This window comes from Cinclus cinclus, chromosome 3, assembly GCF_963662255.1.
Source record: "Cinclus cinclus chromosome 3, bCinCin1.1, whole genome shotgun sequence".
In the NCBI taxonomy this organism is placed as follows: domain Eukaryota; kingdom Metazoa; phylum Chordata; class Aves; order Passeriformes; family Cinclidae; genus Cinclus; species Cinclus cinclus.
Window position 1 is genome coordinate 59,635,935 of NC_085048.1, and position 21,824 is coordinate 59,657,758.

A 21,824-nucleotide genomic window follows, 5' to 3' on the forward strand; every position below is an offset into this window, starting at 1 on the left:
TATTTATTGTTTCATACACAGGAGTCAGTGTTTATAAACCAGTGACTTTTTTTGTGCCATTAGGTGACTTGATGCAGCTGTAGGACTCAGAAGCCCCTTCCTGGTACCTGCCAGGGAGCTGCAAACCCCGCAGTGAGTGGTACTCGGCAGGGGCAGGGGGGTTTTTTAATTTCTTGGTAGGTTTTTTTTGTAATTTTCTAGGTAGTTTTGAATTTCCAGCCGCCCTAAGTTGGTTTTGGTGTAAAGCTCTTGTCTGGACAAGCAAATAAGATCCCACTGTGGATTATTTTAGACATAGAAATGTGATTGTATCCATCCTAGAAACTTCCTCTCATTTCATGTCTGACAGATATGGACATGTCATGTTCTGTTCTTGGACTCCTGTACCTCCAGGCCAAAAATTTTTATTTTTAGGTAAGTAAGGTTGTCTTTCAAACATAGGTCCTTTGCTTCCTAAACACATGTAGTAAACAATTACTCTTTCTATGAATGAACAGTCATTCGCTTAGCAATTAGGTAGTAAGCTGTGATTTGAATCTGTTTTTCCAAGTCAGCTTTTTGTAGATAATTTCTTGAAGACTGATCTAATTCCAGGATCTCACAGATGGAAAAGACATCAGACAGGGCACTGGCACTGCATTGTTTGATTGCACTCTTGGTTGCTTGAGTGAATATAGGGCTTTTGGGGAAAAGATATTTGCATCCTCAGGGACTTGCCTGTAAAACTTCTCAGAGAAAGTACTTGATACTGATCAGAGAGAGTACTTGCAACACAGATCAGTAACCAAGTTATTTGGGGAAGCATGTGAGGTCCACAGAATGAAGGGAATGTGTTTCCCCAGCAAGTGGTGCTTTGTCACTAAATTTAGTGCAAGATGCTGGTGTTTTTATCATATACTCAGAATTCTCTTTCTTTAGAATATTACATGAATAGTTTATCACATAGAGGTTAAGGTTAAAAATCTGACTAAAAATGTTGCAACATATAGTTAGTGGAATTAAGTAAGATTTCTAGGTAACATGAGTATCCTAAGAAGTACCTCTGCCTAGCTATTGTCAAAGTTTGTGTTTGTCTTGCCAGTGAAACAAGCCCTCTCCTTACAGTGTCATGATCTGAGGTAAGAGTTGTGCCTGCAAATGGAAATCAAGCTTTTCCCTCAGGGAGATGTTTGTACTAGAAGCGTTCTTCTGTACTTTTCCTGCTCCAGACCTTGATTAAGCAAGATTCAGAGAATGAACCTTGTTTTCCCACAGAAATAATTTCAGTAAGGCATGTAAAAGGGATTTTGGCAGAAATGTAATGGCAGCCCTGCTGTCTCCTGTTAAACAATTTTTAAGGATGTGCCTTAGGTACCTTTTTTTGTGCTTAGCTGAGGGTCATTATGCAGCTGGCGTGGAAGGAAGATACCCAGGTTGGGGGTAGCAGCCTTTGAAAATAAATGGATTTCCCACGTGGTCCCGATTGTTGGTGTGTTTTTCCGGTTGCGTAGGCGCTGCGAGGCTGTTAGCTCGCTCACTGCCTCCACAATGTGACCAGCAGGGCCTTTGGAAGACTTCTTGAAACATGCTATTATAGTCTGCTTTGAGATGAAAAGAGGTCTTACAAATATCTTGAAATTTAAACAGAGCTTTTGTGAGTTTTCCTTTTGTGTGCATATGTGTGTTTGTCAGCCAAATCATTTGTTCAAAGTTAATCTCAATTACAGAGCATATTGTTCATAATCCCTCATGGCTCCAAAACAATAGCAGAGTGTATGTCTGTTTGAATATATATTTACATACTTATATGTGAAATATGTTTGCTTGTATATATAATTTTGTTTCTAAAGTGGTGATTCATGTTAAAGAGATGGATATTTCATGCAGGATCCTGTCTTTTGAGCAGCACTGTCCTAAGGAAATACTGCAGGAAGGCCTGAATGAAATGAGCAGGCTTTGATCCTGCAGCCAGTCAGTTGATGCAGTTCCCTACGTGTAGCTCTGGGATTCATTGCAGTACAATGGATGGTGAGGTAGAGTCTGGGGGGGTTCAGCTTCTAGGAGACGGAAAGGTTTTTGTGTCTTTAATTTTAATATCTTCAAAATTCCTCTGCTATTCTTCTACTCCCTGAGCATAAAGGAACTGGTAGGCAATAGCTGGAAAATTTAAATAAACCACAGGTTGTATGTGCGCTGCATAATCCCTGCGAGAGAGCCCCAAACTGCAGTAACTTATTAGAGAACTTAGGCTGTGATTTAGTGGCGTAGGAGCTCCGTTAGCAAGGTGCCCCACATTTTCTCCTTCTGCTGCTTTCAGAGGAGGTGCTCATCCTTTTTCAACTGTAAGTATTTAGCAAGGGATTCCCTTCAAATCTTGGTTTGTGTCTGCTGAGACATTGCTAAGCAAAATTTGAAACCGCACAAAGTATTTGCAGTGTAAATTTTTGCTCCACAGTGAATGCTGTAATCCTGTCACACTTGATGTGTAAAATTGTGGTGGTATTGCTGAGCTACTGTAGTCTCCCTTTTGCTGTTTACTGGATCTAGGTGTGTTCCTCCAGTAAGTTAATGTTACTGTATTATATATGGGTGTTGGTAGGGGTTTTCTTGCTGTGGTCTCTTTGTAGCTTTGGGTTTCCTGGCTCTGGATAAACAGTTAGCTTCCTTCTGCCCCTCACTGCCCACGTTGCAGTAGTAAAATTGTGTGCTGTTTCAAGTATCTCTCTCTGATAAGATCATGCCACCGGGAAGGCATAACATTATAATCCCAAGCACAATGTTATCCTGTTCATTTCAGCTCTTGTTCTTGTCAGGGGGACAAGAAAAAAGGTTGTGTATAGGTGAGAAGGTGAGGCTAGAACAGAAGACAGTTGAAACTAAAACATTTTGCTAAAAGAGATGAATCCTGCATGGAAACATTTCAGTTTGTAATCAAGGTATTATGTAGAAATGAACTTTGGAAGCTGGTTAGGATGTAGTGAATAATACAGGATATAAAGCTGACATAGAGAATACAGAATTGTAATACAGATTTGTAATGGGAGGGAGAAAATATTTTGTCCTTCATTTTTTCTTAGATTTGATGTCAGATTTGAAAATATAGTCATAACAACACCATGGATAGGAATAATAAGATTGCTCTACAAGAAACAGATCTGTAAGAAACACAAGCCTACTGGTAATTCTAAACTTGCTACATTTTACTGGAAGAAATGAATGCTTTCCAGAAAAAGCCTCTGAAAAGAGGCAAAATTTAAGGCATGCCTTAGGGTATGGGGACTTCAGGCCCTTAAAAGAATCCCAGCAATTACCTAACCTGCCAACTTTCCAACAAGATAAATGGAAGCACTGTAGCTTGAAGGTGCCTTGGTTTGAATGAGATGCAGTAAGTAAGGTCTCTCTGTTCTTTACAGGCATCATAGATCTGATACTACTTATAAAAGAAGAATAGAGTTGGTGCCCTGCTGACTAAATTGTCCTCTAGAGGAGTATTAGTTACAGAGCTTCTTTGTTAACAAGGCTGTATGCTTAAACCTCTGTGAGTTTCTCCTATTAGCAGGCTTCCTAATAGCTGTACATGTAGATACGCTAAGTAAATGCAAGTGTATCTATGTAATTTACGTATATAATGTGTATGTGTATACTGTTTTATGTATAAATAAATGTTTGTGATGTGGAATTTGCACAACTTCACTACTGTTCTGTTAAAATGAGGTAAAAGCAAGCAATAAAATGCTGATAATAGGAGAACAGAAAGTCAACTTCTGCTCTTTCTGTCCAGGTGCTTCACATAAAGTCTTTCTTCTCCTTCTCTTTAATTTCCAAATTATCTTTTTTAGTTAAGAGAGGTGTTTCTGCCTGGCTGCTCCCTAAGCCTGCACTGCATGGGGGTGGTGGCATGGCCTCACTATTTAAATAGGCTGGTGTCATGCAAGCTTCTCTCTTCCTTTTCCACCTCCTGATGAAGGAGTTTCATCCGGTGGGTGAAGAAATTCCTGGAAAGCAGGCACTCGAGAAAATGCCTGAGACTCACCAGTTGTTCTGCTCATGTGGAAGGCTGGAGAAGTCGATGTGACCTGATGGGAAAAGTGAACTTCAGTCCCATCCTGGAGTTTTGCCTTAACCTGTGAACAGCAGATGATTTCATCAAGGACAGTGCTAATTTCTTCATGGCTTTTCCATTGTCCTGGCAAATTTGTTTTTTCAAGTACTTTGGTTTGCCAACACATAGGAAAGCTTTACTCCACACACATTTTTAAAATCTTCGCTACTCTAAACCTGTGTGCTTTCCATATCTTGTGTCAGCTGTGCATCTGTTTTTTTTACACAGAATTTATATTCCTTTAGAATAGGCTCTATTCTGCTACATTCAGTTTTCAGAGGTTTATTGTATGCTTTTCAGCAGCATTTGTTTCATCAGCACTTCCTGCAGCATTTGTTATGCATGACGACGACAGCAGCAATTTGATTTCATTTAGAAGAACACCATATTATGTATGGAAAAGCAGTAATTGTTACCTGTTTGCCAAATAAATTCTACTATGAAAAATATCTAGTGTTGCTCTATGCAGTAGCAAGCAGTGTTATTTCTTGTTTACATTTTCTACAGTTGATAGTTCCAAAAAAGAAACAATGAAAATAGTTTATTGCCCACTTCATAATTAAATTTCCATTTGTAGGGATTTGGAAGTCTACTCTTGAGTGAATGCAGCATCCACATGTAGACTAAAGTTTTAGCCTTAATTTTTGCTTTCCATATGCCTAATGAAATACGGGTACCATTTCATGCTTGTCAGAAAAAGCAAAATGTAACTGTGGTGAAAGTTGTTCTTGAAGTACTTGTGGGAACTCATTGGAAATAAGGTCTGTAAGATGCCCTGCAGAGAGCTGAAGTCTGGTGGTTTGTATTCACTACCCTTATGCACAAGGAGGAATAACACGGAGCATTCTATGTGGCTTCTAGTGAGTGTTAGCAGAGCTTAAACTGTTAATCCTCCTCTTCCTGTGCCTGGGAAGACGGAGCAAGTTCGTCTGTCAGGGGAACCTGGCTGTGAAGCCTCCCTTGTAATGGAGGTAGTCATCATTGGGCAGGGCACTAAGTACACCATGTGAGTTTCATCCGTGTTCTATGACTTCTAAAAACCTTAATTTTTAGTTACGAAAATTAGGCAGCACTAAGGCTTTGCTTCCTTAGCTCTTTGCTCAGGCAGAACACTGTTCTTTTTGTGCTATTTGGACGAGGGGTCCTGCTGTCTGTGGTGCAGCTACTTGCATGAGCCAAACAAATGAAGTCAGGATCAGCCAAAGTAATGCACTCTGTCATCCCAGTTATTTCAAGTCTCAGAGGTCATTTAATAACCTGATTTATATGTGAGGTAGCTCTGTGCCATGTTTTTGAACTTTAATTTGCTAAGAGAAATAGTAACATAGTACCAAGCTCCTCCTGACCTGCCAACAGCTACCAAAGCACAGCAATATTGGCACCTTTTGGTTTGTATGAGGTTTTTCTGTGATGCTTAGGAATTAACATTTTTTCCTGACAGTTGGGGAGCATGTGCTTGCTTTGTCACAGCATTCTTGGTTTTTCATATCTGATCTTAAAATGATTTAGAACTCCTAATTGCTCCCACAGATTCAAAGACCGGTATAACTCCTGTGTTACAGCTTGAGGGAATATGTCCAGCAGTTCATAGTCAGAATTCAGATGTGCTGTGACCTACAGAGGAAATTTCTCATTGAAAATGCAGCCATTATGAGCTGAAATGGAGTAACTGTTTTTGCAGTGTATTCAGATGAAATTGAAGAGAACCTGTGAGCTGTACATTGGTATTTGATGGAAGTGGAGAAGCAGCAGTCCTTGTTCCTTGGTGGCCAGCAGATCCAGTGCTGCTGCTGAGGGCAAGGCCTCTTCTCATCTCCTTGCTGCAAGGGAGTGTTGCAGGGCTGTGTATTTTACATTCTTCTCTCATTGTGGTAATGGTTTAGAGTGAAGTGTGTAAGCTGTGATTGTAATGGTAGCAAACCCCAAAATTAAATACTGTTTAAAAGTGAAACTGATGTATCATTTTCATTAGTTTTGGTATGCTCAGGCAGAGTTTGTGGGATTAATTTTGATAAGCTTAATCCAGATGGAAAAGGTTAAATTCAATGCTGAATGAATTTGGTTCCAATTCATTTGATGCCCTTGCTTGTTCTTTTTCTCAAAAGAATTAGAGATTAAGCAGAGAACTGTGCATACTGTCCTTGTTTCCTGCCATCATTTAACTACATGTTAAAGACAACCTCTCAGTTACCTGCTGCAGTTATATAAGTAAACAAATGGATCTATTGCCATTCCAGCTCTTGAGTCCTGTGGCCTGAGTATTCATGCAAGCACTTACGTTCATTTTTCCTTTTTCCTCAGGATTTATCTGGATCCATTGACGACTTGCCGACTGGAACTGAAGCAACCCTCAGCTCAGCTGTTAGCGCGTCAGGCTCTACGAGCAGCCAAGGGGAGCAGAGCAACCCTGCACAGTCTCCGTTTTCCCCTCATGCTTCTCCACATCTCTCCGGCATCCCTGGGGGCCCATCGCCTTCCCCTGTAGGCTCACCCGTTGGAAGCAACCAGTCAAGATCTGGTCCCATTTCTCCAGCGAGTATTCCAGGTAGGTTTGTTCTAACAAACAAAATTAAACCAATTGGTAGGTTTGTTAAATACGTAAATAAATACGCCTGTATTCTGAACTAATTGTTTTGCTGAGAACCCTGCATTTTCAGGGCCTTGTTCTGAAAAAAATGCATAATTAGAGCAGGAGTAAATTCATTCTAAACTTCAGTTGCCAAGCCCTCAGAATGTGCAAAATTCTGAACTTGACTCCACATAGGTGTTTGATAAATGTCTTTATCACCAACCAAGGCAAATACTTAATTGTAGTTTTTGTATTTGGTTTGTGTGTCGATTGTCACATCCTTCTCTCGGTTATTTACAGTCCTGTTTTTGTTCTAACTGTATTTTTGTTGGGTATGGCTCTTGAGCTTGAATGGTGGTTACAGGCCAGCAGGATGAGGCAGAGATTTTCCAGCTCTGTATTGTGGCAGTGTAATTTTTTGACACGAATACAGAATATTGAATGAGATATTTCTTAATATTTGCAAAGATTAACAAATTACTAGGGATTCAGCCCCACCAGTATTAGTTGAAATACAAGTGGCAGGCTTGCTGCCCTCTCTCTCTTATGCAGTTTAGAGTATGACACACGGTCATGTATATTCAGAAATTTGTGGAAATCTGTTAAGACACTCAGAAGAAAAAAATGGCATACAGTAATTTCAATGCTTGTTAATTGAATTTAATTCTTATTAATTCTTATCCCCACCCACCTGGCATGTTACTTACTCCGGGGGTCAGGCAGCAATTTGTATTTAGTATTTCAGGTGAGTTTGTTCTCTTTCTGATCCTCAAGTTTTTTTATTATCTTCTGACATTTTGAATACATGGGGAATTCCTAGGAGTAGGAGAGTGCTGACATTACCCTAGGGATAACATCAGTTGCGGACAGAACTGCAAAATAATAAACATGGAGCTCAGTTAAAAGAAACAAAAGAGGAGGTGCCTTTTTGTTAGATGGCTTGAGTGTTGCTGTAAACCAAATGCTGGTTAAGATTCAGAGGGTAGTGTGTGTTTCGGTATTTGATACAAAGGTATCTGTGTAACACGTTCGTGCCTGTTTGTCTGCAGAGGTTAAACTAGATAAGCAGAGGGAAGTAAGCTCAGTGCACACAGGAATGTTTAGTACTAAATGTGGCCTGAGCATGTTGAGCTCTGATGCTGTGTGCATGCCCTGCAGTTATTTCATCCTGCTCCATCCGCTCTGGCTGGCAGCACATGCTCAGGTGAAGCAGGAGTGGTGGGGGCAGAGTATTTGTATTGTATGCAGTATGGTAGCTTTATATTAACAAGTCTGTTCCCAGTATTTGGTGTGGAAATCAATCCCTGTTGTTGAGTGAAGCCAGATAGTCCACCTGTCTGGTAGGGTAACCTTTTGCCACAGTCAGATTCAGGTGAGTAAATGGATTGGCATTTTAGCAGCCTGATTGCTGAATAGGGAAAAAATGTTGTGACACTGAAAATAGCTTTATTGGAGCCATGATATGTAAGGATGAGCATAAGTGTGTAGGGGGAGAGTAATAACTTTTAGGAACCCACCTGATCCCCATGGGGTAAAAATAGAAGGGATATGAACTCAGAGGTCAGGGTCAGAGTCACTTCATCACATCAGATGAGCCCCAAAAGCTCATTTTTATAACTCACCTAGTGAAAAGCATTGTCTCTACATACAAACTGTGCCACCATTTTGCACGGTGGTTTTCTGGTCTGCTGCAGTAACACAAAAGCAATTCTTTCTCAGGAAGGATTTTTATGAATGGTGCTAAATCAAAATCACCCTCCACTGTTTCCCTGTCATAGACAAGCTTCTGGTCTCTGCAGCTCTTGCAGAAGGTGAACTCCCAGACGTGAGCTAAGGCAGTGCTCTCCAGAGGGCAGCTGGGCTGCTGCAGTAGTTTCGCTGCTGCTGCTGCTGCTGTTTCTCGAGCTACAAAAAAACAGGAGCAAGGCTGCTATTTAAAGCCCTGTGATGGAGGGATGCCGCTGGGTGCTAAGGCTTTCAAGCCATGTGAATTAGACTGTGCTTTCACCTAAGTATGTTCACACCATTGTTCTTCATTAGAAGGACTTCGGTCACTTTTATCATCAGCTGTATTCATGAGACCCTAAGAAAAAGTAACACGGAGCTTGTTTGCATTTCTGTGGCTGTTTGCAGCAGTCAGGTTGTAGACGTTTTTAAACATTGATTGTGTAGTACAGCACCTTGCCTTTAATAATTTTGTTCTCTGCTATTTTCTTCTCCGTTCTCACCCTACCCTTGTTTGTTCTGACCTCATTCCTCTCCTATTACCTCCTGCGATGTTGTGCCACAGTTTCTCAATGTGACATAGATTGGCTCTTTCAATCATTCTCTCTCCAGCAAGTCATTGTAAAATGAGCAGCTGTTGTGTTGCTGATAGCTATGGCTAGGGAAAGCCAAAATGTTGCAGGGGGTTCTTGGTGGGAAGACCGTTAAAATAAAGGTGTTGCTTTCCCAGGGTTTACTGGAAGAGAAGCATCCTTTTCCCAATGGCTCTTTTCCTTGCAACAAAATTGAAAACTAATTTAACATCAAAAGGGTAGACAAACAAACAGCCCCCTATTAAACCTCCCAAATGGCTGATTCTCTTCCACTGCCTGTTTAAGCTGTGTCCGCACCCCTCCTCAAGCCTGCCACCCCACATTGCTTTCTGCTGCACGCCACAAATTTCACAGGAGCAGCCTGGCACAGGCAGCACTGACATTGGCACGTCCCTAGCTCAGTGGGCATTTCCTTCCTGTGCTCTCTGAAATACTGGATGGATATTTTGTGTGGTAAGTGGCACATGCATATACAGCCTTTGTTTCCATTCACATTACCAGAATAGACCAGAGAGATTAACTCCTAAGGGGAAAAGCGACTTGGATGGATTTTGTTCAGAAAGGTAGTTTTGTCTCAAAATCAGAAGACTTCTTGTTCAGATGTATGTTCATTACAGGGCTGAAATCCTACTCTTCTGTGATTTCTACTGATTCAAAATGACATTAGGATTTCCTATTAAGTAGATCATTATACTGTTTTGCCAGAAATCCTGATCTCTTTATTTTGTAGCCATCTTTATAATTAGGGTACGTATTCTTCCAAAGAATGAGATGTGATGCCCTGCACTGCTTTGGGTCTTGAACTGTGCCTGATTCAACCCTAAACCATTAGTGGAAGCTGACACAGCACATATCAAAATACACTGCTGTTGCCAGAAGATTTTGTGGCTGTTAATTTCACTTTTCTCTTCTTTTTTTCCCTTTTCCTCCTGCTCTAACAATTTCAGTTTACTAACAAAGCAAAAATGTAAATAAGCTAAGCTCCCCTTTCTCCCCCCATCCCCAATTTTGATCTCACTGGCCAAAGGCTTTTGTCAGCTCTTTCTCCATTGCGGTGTAAGCAGCAAAAGTTTTTTAATATTAAGGGTTCTGTGAAAGATTGCTGATAGGCCAGGAATCCCTTAATCCATGATGGACAAGCAGTTTTTGTACAAGTTAACAGATTCTGTTATATTTAAACCCCTACAGCAATTTTTATCCATATAGAAGAGAAGGGTATGCTACGCTAATAAGGAGTAGCAAATGCTGCCTTTAGAAAGACGTAATTTTTTTTTTCACATGGATCAATATTTTGACTTCCGCTTGCATAGATCAGTATTTTGACTTGTGCTTTTAAGACATTCTATGTACTTTCTGAAGAAACAAGCTTATTTTCACTCTGTTAAGCATCAACTGCATAGTTTTTATTACAATTATTGTCTTCTTTCTCTGAGGAGCTTGGATACAGATGAAGTTAAAAAGAAATTCATTTGTGGATACTCTGGCTTAGGAGTGTTACTGCCAGGCTTCTTAATTTATGCTAACCAGTCAGCATCCTCCCCTGATTAAAAATGCCCCGAATTTTAATTGTGTTAATTTTTTGAATCAATGGATGTAATCCATTCAGTGTTGAACTCTACTACCTGCAAACCTGGAGGTCTTCCACACCTGTATTGATCAACTAGCTGGCTTGAATTCCAAGATCCATCAGAATTACAGTATTACAGCCAATACTCCTGGCAAAAAAAAAGGAGCAAGAGGGAAATGGGATACCCAGTAGGAACAGTAACAGAAGAACTTGTCTTGGTGTGCATGTTAGTCAATGTGTGTGACTAAAATGCTGCAAGAAGAAAAACACGAGCAGTAATCTATCATAGTCCAGAGCGACATTGTACTGCAAGAATCTGAACAGGAATTATGCATTCTTTCATTCCTTATAATAAAGAGAAGCCTACAAGTTGAACCAGTTTCCAGAAGATACTACAGTAAAACAATAGTTATACTGTAGATCTTGTTTTAAGAAGAATTTGGAACAATCTTTGCCTTGGGATTGAGCTATTCTACATATTTACCCTGTGAACTACCACTACTTGTATGTTATATGGCATGGATTTCTTCTAAGCATTATTTGAGGGAGAGAAGACTACCATATGAAAGTGATAAACACTGTTCAATGTCTTTGTGAGTGACATGGGCAGTGGGATCGAGTGCACCCCCAGCGAGTCTGCCGATGACACAAAGCCGTGCGGTGCAGCTGAGACACGGAGGGAAGGGATGGCATCCAGAGGGACCTGGGCAGGCTGCAGAGCTGGGACCGTGTGAACCTCGTGAAGTTCGGCAAGGCCAAGTGCAAGGTCCAGCAGCTGGGTCAGGGCAATCCCAGCAGATACAGACTGGGCAGAGAATGGATTGAGAGCAGCCCAGAGGAGAAGGACTGGGGGGTGTTGGTGGAGGAGAAGCTCAGCAAGACCCGGCAATGTGCACTTGCAGCTCAGACACCAGCGTGGCCAGCAGGGTGAGGGAGGGGATCCTGCCTCTCTGCTCTGCTCTGGTGAGACATCACCTGAAGTTTTGCATCCAGCTCTGGGGTCCCCAGTACGAGCAGAACCTAAGATGGAACAGGTCCAGGGAAGGGCCATGAAGGTGGTGAGAGAGCTGGAGCACCTCTGCTAGAAGACAACTTGAGAGAACTGAGCTTGTTCAGCCTGAAGAAAAGAAGGCTTCATGGAGACCTTATGGCAGGAGTCCTTCCAGCACTTGCAGGTGGCTTACAGGAAGGCTGGAGAGTAACTGTTTAAAAAGGACATGAGTAATAGGTCAAGGGGAATGGGTTTAAACTGAAAGGAGGTCTATATTGGATATTGGGAAGAAGTAGTAAGAGTACTGTAAGAGTAGTGAGGCACTGGAACAGGTTGCCCAGAGAATCTGTCAGTGCCCCATCCCTATAAGTGTTCCAGGCCAGGTTGGATGAGGCTTTGAGCACCCTGGTCTAGTGGAAGGTGTCCCTGCCCATAACGGGGATGGCGGGGAGGAGGGTTGGAACCAGACAAACTTTTAAGATCCCTTCCAACCCAAACAAATGTGTGAATCTATGAATTTGTAATACTATGCTTTTTGTTGAAGTTTTAAATACCCTAAAGTAATTGCAAACCAAGAGAGGATTATATCCTTGTGAAATGGATACAATCCCCCTGTCTAGAAAGATTATTTTAACACATCTATCAATGTTTCTCCCTTGGCTTCTCCGGAGGCAAAAATCTTGCAACAGCTTGTTGCAAGGAAGATCCATGCTGTTCATTGGCATCCAGACCAGCAAAAAGCCAAAACACAAAATGCCATTGACGTAGCTACGTTCTTAATCACTTCTAGTGCACAAAACATCTAATCAGCAGTTTTGCAAATCTAGAATGCTTACAAATGAAATATGTGAATGTTTCACATAGTAGTAGTTTAAAACCCTTTCTTTGAAATGGATTGAGCAACATTTAGAGTTTTTTGTCATTTTCAAAGAATGAAAAAACAAGCAAATTATAAAACGCTCTAGCTTAAGGCATTGCTTCTAGCACAGGGAGTATCTAGCCTGTGATACCTATCAGAATTCAGCCCAGGTCACAACTGATGAATAATCTGTTGTCTCAAGGCTTCATGAAATAACTAAATAGTCTCAATCAGGTTTTGTGAGGAGAGCCTGTGCTAGAAAAGGCACTATAAAAACTCCTATCATACTTGCAATGTTGCCAGAGATGAGGGAGGTATCCTTCTCTGCAAAGGTGGTCTTTCCAGAACAGGTGCAGGAGATGAAAAGAGACAGAGACACGCTGTTCAAGTTCCTCCTGTTCAGTTATTGTGTTGACACAGGGTTTCATATTCCACCAGCATCAACCTGCTGGTTTTTATTGGCCCAAAGTTAAGCATCAGATAGAAAAACAGGAAATCGCCAAAAAAAGCACAAAAAAGTTTATGGGGTTTAGTTTTAAGTGGTTTCACTTGCTTAATATCTGGTGTGTCAGTGTTTATATTTAACAGTCACACATTGCAGTTTTAGTGTTTAATTGCTGTCTTAAGCCAGCGTCAAACATTTCTGCCCTATGGACTGATCACTGTGAAGGGTCCGGCGCTGAGAGTTGTCCAGCACCCTCCCACAAATGGCCACAGCAGTGGCGTTCACATCCCCATCGCTGTGCTCTGCCCGTTTCTGGTTTGGCCTCTTTGCTGCTTCCTGCCAGGCCTGTTTCCACTATGCTGGCAATGGCTGAGCAGCCAGCATGGCAGGGCATCCGCTGCTGTGGACACTGTGGCAGCACATGTACACAAGCCACTTCTGGTAGCGCTCTGAGTCACTGGGAGCACCCTGCCGGTACAAATCCATCTAGAACATGAGGGCTGTTGAAATCCAGTTAACATATTTACATAATTATGCATGTGCTCTGCTTCACGTAACAAAATTCAAATATACTTAACCGCAGCGGCCAGGATTTGTCAGGTATATTTGTTGTTAGTTTTAGATGTATGTTTTAAGGCCGTCCTTGGACAATTACTGTTTACATTTGATCATTAACCTATGCATTTCTTTATAAGTTTTTTTTCTAAACCTGCTTATGTTTTTGTCAAGAAATTTAAAGTGGTGTCTTTGGTTTTGTATGTTTGGAGGTTTTTATTCTGTCATTTGGCTACACAAATGTAGATTGTCTCTCTTTTTTTTGTGTTGGCAGATAGGGCATTCATTTGTGTTTTATCATAAATTAAAAGATTGTCTCTCACTCCCTTGTCCCTTGCAATACTAAGCAGTGATTGATGAGCAAGTGGGAAAAGTCTCTCACGTCTCCATCAGTGTGTTTTTGTTGTTGTTGACAGATGGTTGTTATACCTAGATAAAATAGAGCATAAATGTCATAAGATATTTGGTTTCTGTGATGGGATAGGCTGCTGCAGTTCTCAGTTTTTCAGTGGACTATGTATCACTGCCATGAGAGATATTTAAAGTGGCCTTCATGCTTCATAGTTAGTGTCAGACTTGACTAGACAGATACGTGGTGTGTCCCTCCTTAGAAGGAGTCTGAGCAATTGCAAATATGGCTTGAATTAATTCTGTGCCTTAAAAGAAGAACATTTTCACTACCTCCAGATAATAATTTTTTTAAAAATTAATGAAAAGCAAGATATCCTTTCTCCTCCTTAGAGACAAAATTCATGCAGCTTGAACTGTGACTTGAAAGATTTGAACAGTCCTTTGACAGCATCTCTCTGTAGGTAGATAGGGAAGTCAGATTGCAAAGTGGGTTTTTAGAAAGCAAACACAAAAGAACAGTTCATTCAGTCGGCAGCTTTTCTGTTTTTTCCCCGTCTTCAGATAACAGTGGACTCAAATTATTGTGATGTGTTGATTGATTACAGCCGTTAAGTTTCTTAGTAATCAGTTTCATCACTTATTCTCAATTCACACTTGCACCTTTGATTTCTCTTCCACAACAGGGTGATGTGGGTTGTCGTTGACTAATGAAGAACAGAATTGGTTTCGGCGTGAGACAAACGGAATGCCGACACCAATCCCAAAATGCATTAATCTTTAATAATCCACATCTGCATGTTTATAAATGATATAACCAGGAGTTGCTAATGTTAATACTCCCCCTTCCAAACAGAAGCTGACATAGGAGTTGGTGTTTGCAAACTGCATGAGAGGCACGTGGCCGCGCGTGGTGCGTGTGACCTTGCGGAGGGAGCTCGCCAGATGAAAGTTCTCGGTTGATTAAAAATACATGAAGAATTGCTTCGCTTCCACACCGGTCTTTGGAGCTTATCGTTGTCGGGCAAGATGAAATATGGCATGATAGATCTTGTCTTCTAGGGAGATCAGACCCACCAAATGGTTTTTGGAAGCAGGTTTGCCTCAAGGTGCTTTTATCCTTTATGCATTCAACTTGCCCTTTTCTCCCTCATCCCTGAGAATTGCTGAGACCAGGGCTGTGTAATATGCAATATAACACAATAAGAAAAACTAGATTAGCTGAGGGTTTGTTCCTTTTGAGGGTAGTATTAGTGAGGGCACATACATTTTGCTACTAAAATGCTCTTTAATCAGAGACAGTGATCTAGTGTGAGGAGTAGCAGGCAGGACTAACTAAATATCTCATTGCCGCATAGTGCTGCTCCAGTTTCCTGCTTGCTAGACTTGAGAGAGCTGGGAGGAGCAGGGAGAACGCAAGCTCCATTGTTGTTGGTCTTCCAAGTTGATGCTGCCTGATTCTGAGAAATTCTTTAACTTATCTGGATCAAGGGAAAAGAAATACGGATAAGAAACAGCAATTTCACCCTTTCTTTACATTATTTACATTCACCCTTTCTTTTGTATCTTGCATGTTTTCACACTGCAGATATCATAAATGAAAATTGATCTGTGGTTTGGTTAAAATTTGGCAATGTTAAAGTTAGGAGTTAAGGTTTTTATAAGGTGGCAAATTTTGGAGGTGTATGTCTGCTACATCTGTTGTGCTACTCAGGCTTTTGAATGCAGGTGACACAATGAGGAACAGCTTAGAGAAAAAAAATCTCTTCCTATTTATAAGTACAGTCTGGAGAATGAGCACTGATAATGAAAAAATTCTTCCTTTTGGAACTTGGTTTAAATCCCTGAATAGAATTCTGAGGTTTTAAGTTTCAGGTGTGTGGCAGGGTAGGTTTCATTTCTGGAAGGAAGAAATGAGCCAAATATAAGAAAGAAATACGACCCTTTCCTTTGTTATAAGCTTTTAGATATTTAGCACTTGCATCAATTACAATTTTATGTTCTGTTTAATTGACATTTATAAAAAAAATTGAGAATGGTATTTCTCTCTGAAACTCGTTCTTGCTGAACTATATGCTTTTTGCATTACATGTAATTACTACAAACATGTAATGATGTGTCCCAAGTAATTACAGATTACTAAATCCATGCAACCCTTTACAATCTTTTACTTCAGTCCAAATGCAAGCAAAACTACCATTTTTATGGAAGTTTTAAAAGGACAGAATGAAAAAGCACAGCATGACTACTAGGTCTGGATCATTCCCTTAAGAACATGAGTACTTCTTTCAAAAATTTAAGAAAATACAATTTTCAAAATCTAAAAGCAACTCAGAGGCCTTGTAGAGGTGTGAGAGAAAGAGCTGGCAAGCTGTGGCTGCAGCCTCTCCCAACCCCTCTCATCTCAATTCACGCCATCGCTTTGGAGGGACGCAGTGACAGAGTGCAAAACATGTGGAGGGGTGGCTAAACGAGACTTTAGAGGAGGAAAGAAAGAAATTAAATCAGTGGCTGAGCTTTGAAGAGGTCTGTCTAGTGCAGAGCAGCGAGCGAGTGGGGAAGAAAGGAGCAAGCACCTCATCTAATCTTTCTTCTGGGGACCCAGGTGGACAAATTGGCAACCCTGTTCACAGCCTCCCCCCAACCCCCTTTGTAGCGTAAGAACTGCTAATCGGATCCATGCTGCTGCAACTGTGGTTAGTTATTAACAGAATAAAAGCAGATTTCTTCAAAAGAATGGGTTGGGGAAAACGGCTCTACAAAATTGCAAGGTTGTTAGAATCTTAAATGCACAGCAGTCGGTTTTTCCCTATTCTGAATTAGGCGATGAATACGGCCTTTCATCTGTCACTGTGCCCATTTCTTCAGAAGGCAGCCAAACATTAGGCTTCTCAAACAAAAAAAAAATTGTTTGAAAGAGGAAAAATATTGGGGAACAGGAAGAATAGGAAAACGAGAAGGAGAAATCAGGTTTTGTTTTTATTAATTTGGCCTGGTGAGAGAAATATGAGCTTGCCTGCTCTATTCAGTTCCTGCATGCCAGCCACTGTGAGCCACCATTTCTGAATGTGGGGATTAGAAAAGATTTAGCTGGTTGCTATCCTGGGCTGCACCATTCTGGACTGGCCTCCAGCAGAAATATCCTTGGCTGGAAACTCTCCCGAGCTTAATGGAAATAATGCATTAAATGGATGCGGAGTGAGACAGAGGTGAAAGCGGAAAGAATTTGATTCCCCCAAATGAAACTTCTCATAACTGCAGAGTGAAATTGTAGGTCTGGGGTGGGTGTTACTGATGATAGAGAAGCAGTGATTCCTAGATTTAGACTGACATGCCTTCGTTCATACAAGTAATTAAATGATGCATCCTTAATTTTGAGGAGCTCTATTGCCTTCCTCATTTGCAGCAGAATTTTGGAATTTGCTGGAAAGGAATAGTCCTCAGGCAGACAGGTGCTTGCTGTGACCTCCTGGAAAGCCACTCATTATTTGGGTGAGTCACATGCTTCTCAAGTTTCCCATTGACAGCTTGCTTTGGGCTTATTTCCAGAATCTCAGGAGAAAGTGCTTCGCTTTGGTCCAAACACACAGGTGACTTCTGGATGGGACATGGATGAAACAGACCTGCTTGGCAATGTCTGCTGCTGCTCTCCCTTCCACTCCAGAGCAAAAAGAGCTTCAGCCTTGGAGGGCAATGTATTTTCTTTTCTGCCTCTTGCCAGCAAGTCTGTTGTAGGTTCAGGCAGTACTAACAATTACTTCACTTCAAACTCCTGAGTATTTGTTACAGTTTTCATGCCTTACTCAGAGGTTATGCAACTTGGGAATAAATCTTGGCTGTCTAATTTGACAGACCCCAGTTTCAACTATTTAATTATTTTTTAAAAGTCCATTATATAATTAATAATTCTGTAGTAAGGGTTACATTTGGGTGGTGTTCTGTAAGTCATAACTTGGGACTATACACTTAAGAAGGATGAAACAAAATATTGAGTAGCTACCTACCTCATCCTCTAAGTGTCAGCTTTGCTTTGAATTAAATGTTATATCATGTCAAACAAGTAGCTTCTCCTCATGAATTTAAGTCAGAGCTAGGGTTCTCTAGGCTGCTTTGTTAATTGTTGCATTTTTAATGGAGATTTGAGAGCAATTTAGCACTTAAGTTACAGTGATTTCTTTGAAACTCACCCACAACCCCATTCTTGATTTGGTGAGTGTGACATAGATAGGGAAAAGAAGGTGAGAGTGTAACTTTCAAGTGTTGGTAGTCTGAGAATTTTGCACTTTCATTAGAAGCAAAGTGGGGGGATTTTACTTCTTGTTGATTTTACATGAATTGTGATACTCCCATATGTTAGAGAATCTTGTGTCTTTGAAGTATGATACATTTGTTTTAAGAGGTAATATCAGGGCTAGGCCTGACAGTAATCTTGATAACACTTTATGATGTAGAGCATCCAGAAATCTGACATAAGTTGATAAACCTCTTGTTTAGAAGCTTGTACAGTGGCTTTCTGTTGCTGCAGGGGAACAAATCAGCTTCTTGTGGTCTCGCTTTCAGTGAGCCTCTCAGCCAGTCACCAAAAGCATTCCAAGGCAGGAAGGTTCTGGGTTTCGTCCCAAATTCCTGGCTCAGGGAGGTGGAAATTGTCTTGGTAAGAAGGCTGCCATGGGTTACCAGCATTATAAGGGGTTATTAGCTGCAGTGTGGTGCTGAGCAGAGCCAGAAGGCTTGGTCTGAGAGTGTTTAACTCTACATATCTCAGCACAACCACAGCTGCTGTATCTGAAAAGGTCCTCATGTCTCAGGCTTTTTTAAACATCTGCACTCAGATTACTGCATAGATATGAGGAAGGATTTAATATTTTGCATGTCTTAATTTGAGAGGGTATGCAGACAGCCCTTGCTTTTTACTTGAATAAGTAATTTTTAAAACACTGTTGATACAACAGGAAGCTTGGCCACAATGCATAAATTAAGGAAGAAAATAATCTTTATTTTTAAGGGGTCACAGGCTTTATAAGATGAAAGAGATAACACAAAACACATGACCAGTTTCCCTTTATGCTACCCATAGAAAAATTTCTTTCCTTTGAGGTCATTTGCACCTCACTTCCAATTTCCTGAAAAGCTCATTTGAAACAATCCCATATCGAAGCCTACTTATGTTCTTTTCATTTCTGATGTAGGGATTCAAGACCCGGAATGTCTCTTCTGGTCTGTGAGCCTTTATGGTAGCATTGACTGTGTGATGATTACCCTATTATTTTATCAGATTTCATCTTAATCACTAGATTTTCAGGACCTCATTATTCCTGAAACAAAGTTGTTTCAAGTTCCAGTAATGGTTTGATTATCCTCCTAACCATCATCATGCTCTTTTTCCTCCCTGATATTTAGTCTCAAATATATTTTTAGAAGGAAGTCACAAAATTGCAGCTCTAGTTTTTGTCATACTAAATAATACTCGGCCTCCTGTCATTTTGTGCTGGTAGCTGGTTCCCATTCCAGTTTGCATTTGGCTTTCTGGGTTTGTCTCTGTGATGGCTCAGCAGTGACACTTCAACAGTGATGTTGTGTTGTCTTACCTCTATTGTGAACAATCCTTCTAATTTATCCTAGTGATAAATTTGTTTCTCACATTACATGTTTAGTCGTAGCTGTTTGTAGGCTATAACCATTTTAGGTCAACAGACATGGTCAGATTTTTCCTTCCTTTTCTCCTCCCATGTCTACCTGATAACTTACAGCTCTTCAGTTATAAAAGGCCTGGTTCTGATCCATGTATATGAGTGTTTGTATTTTTAATACTCCAAGCCAAAAGGTGGTCCCAAGGGTTTCCTAGGTAGTATTTTGATCATGTTTTGTATTGACTAATATTTCCTAGTTTGTGATTAATCAGTGTCATTAATCCAGCTCTCAGTTCCTAAATTAGATTGGGAATTGTCCCAAAGACAACCCACAAGATCTGTAACTTCTGCCTTCCCTTCATCCTAGTGTTCCATTTTCAACACAGTCTCTGATCAATTCCCTGCCCTCCAGTTCCTCACGCATCTTAAAATTCCTTTGCTTATACCTTTCCTTCCCCCCTTAACTGGTTATTTCCCAGAGGAAACCTGTTACCACCAAAGTGTTTTCTTGACTCAATTGTTCAGGCATAATTCTGTGAGGTATTGTCCAGCTGGTACAGGGCATCACAGCTGAGCATCCTCCAGTAGCATTTCAGTGATGGGAGCAGAGAGCTCTCAGCATGTTTCAAAACATTGCTGATGTAGACTGTAAAGACCGCTCCTCAGCAGAATATCAAAGGTCTGCTCTTGCTTGCTATGTTGGCCCTAAGGAATTTACTTTTTACAGTTTAACTGCATGGCTGTGGCCATAATGCAATCACTATTTAGTACTTTTCTCAGTCAGTCTTTGCCAAACGTAGTATGCAGTATCTCCTGACTCCATTTGAAGTGAAGGTTTTCAAAGTGAAAAAAATTTAAAGCATTTGACATAATTTAAAAAATGGAAAACCTGCTTACAAATATAGTATTATGCATTTAAAATTCCCTTACATCTTCAGCTGACTCTTTTATTTTAAATAGCAGATATTATATTAGGTAGATGGCTGGTTTCAGTAGTTTTAACAACTAATTTTGCTAGCTAGCTATGTAAATTTGAATAGCATTTTGCTTCTCTGTTAAATATAGGGGGAAGAACTAGCATAGCAGCTTCTATCCTTTTACACACATTATTGCATTTTCTGTGGTTTTGCATAATAGTAGTATTGTGAAACATCTGTAGTATTCATTTTGCATGCATTTTGGCAGGTGGAGTATCTCACCAATGTGACAACAGTGGTGTACAAAAGATGGGAAAAGGTCATCCCTGTTTTAACTTCTATATCACTGGGTCAAAGGAGGCAATAGTCTGTCAGTGGAAAAAAAAACCAACAAATTATTTTATTCCGTCTTAAATAGCTGTAGAAGTTATGTTAAAAATGAAAAAGGGTTGTTTTCTTCCCTAATAAAATAGAAAAGTGTGTTCATGTATTATTTAAAGTATCTTCCAAGAAACACAACTGCAATACTGGTTGAAAGAGAAAAGGATTACTATCATTTAAAGGAAAGAAATGGAAAATCTTTAAGGTCATTTCTTTTCATGACAAAGAAACTTAAAAAGCATAGCAGACAGGCTCTTCAAAGGTTTTAAAGTCCTGTCATCAGCTCCCAATCAATAGGAGTTAGATACCCAAATTAAGAGTTTAGTTCAAGTCTTCAAAGGTATTTGAGTGCTTAACCTTCTTTTACCTTTCACATCACTTCTAAGAGTAAAATGGCAGCTCAGTTGAAAATATTTTGATGCAGTACCTTCATGTCCAGCACCTGGATAATCTGTAACACCCACTGATAATTAGTGTAGTGGATACTTCTCTTGAAAGTTTGTTACTTGTTAGAATAGGGGCTGAGCTGGTCATGTTTATGAAATAGTTTTTCTTTGTGAAACAAAAATTTTGCTTTACAGTTTGTTTAATAAGGAAAAAAATCAGAAGTACACTGAAAAAATAGCATAAATGGTTGCAGAGAAGTGATAATTCCAGTGAATCTGCAGAGATTCAGAGTCTGTATTGACTGAGGATGTGGCTGAAACTGATTTCTTTGCAAAAGTTGTACAGTTACTGTTCTACACCTTGACTTTACTGATCTGTGATTGAACATTTGCCCGTGGAGGATAAGGCTTCATCTAGATGAATGATGTTACTATCAGTGTAAAAAAGCCAGACACCATCTACAGTATGCAAAGTATGTTGCCTATCATAGATATTCTCTGCAGTATAGCTTCTCTTAAAGTTGCCAAAGTCCACCCCAAGGAGGATCCTGCTGAGAGCTATGCGGTACAGTCAGAACCACTCCTGCTTTTTTTTTTTTTTAAGTGTTTGTAGAAATCTTAGATGGTTCCCATCCACTTGAAGTGCTCTCTCTGATAGCGGTGCCTGGGGCATACACAGTGGAAGTGGCAGTGCCCTGTGTTAACATGGAAATGCTGTTTGTTTACAGTTTTGAGTCACTGAATCCTTCCTGTCAAGCCGAAAGCTTTCATTATAGT

General features: G+C 40.4%; 1 protein-coding gene across 4 annotated transcripts in view; it reads left to right on the plus strand.

The window, feature by feature from the left end:
- Positions 1-21,824, plus strand: part of ARID1B (AT-rich interaction domain 1B) — a 322,479-nt gene that overhangs the window by 218,786 nt on the left and 81,869 nt on the right. For all 4 annotated transcript variants that reach the window (XM_062490065.1, XM_062490061.1, XM_062490064.1 and 1 more), the window contains one exon: positions 6,383-6,626. In XM_062490065.1, coding sequence (XP_062346049.1) covers positions 6,383-6,626 — 244 coding nt within the window. The remainder of the gene's footprint in view (positions 1-6,382; positions 6,627-21,824) is intronic.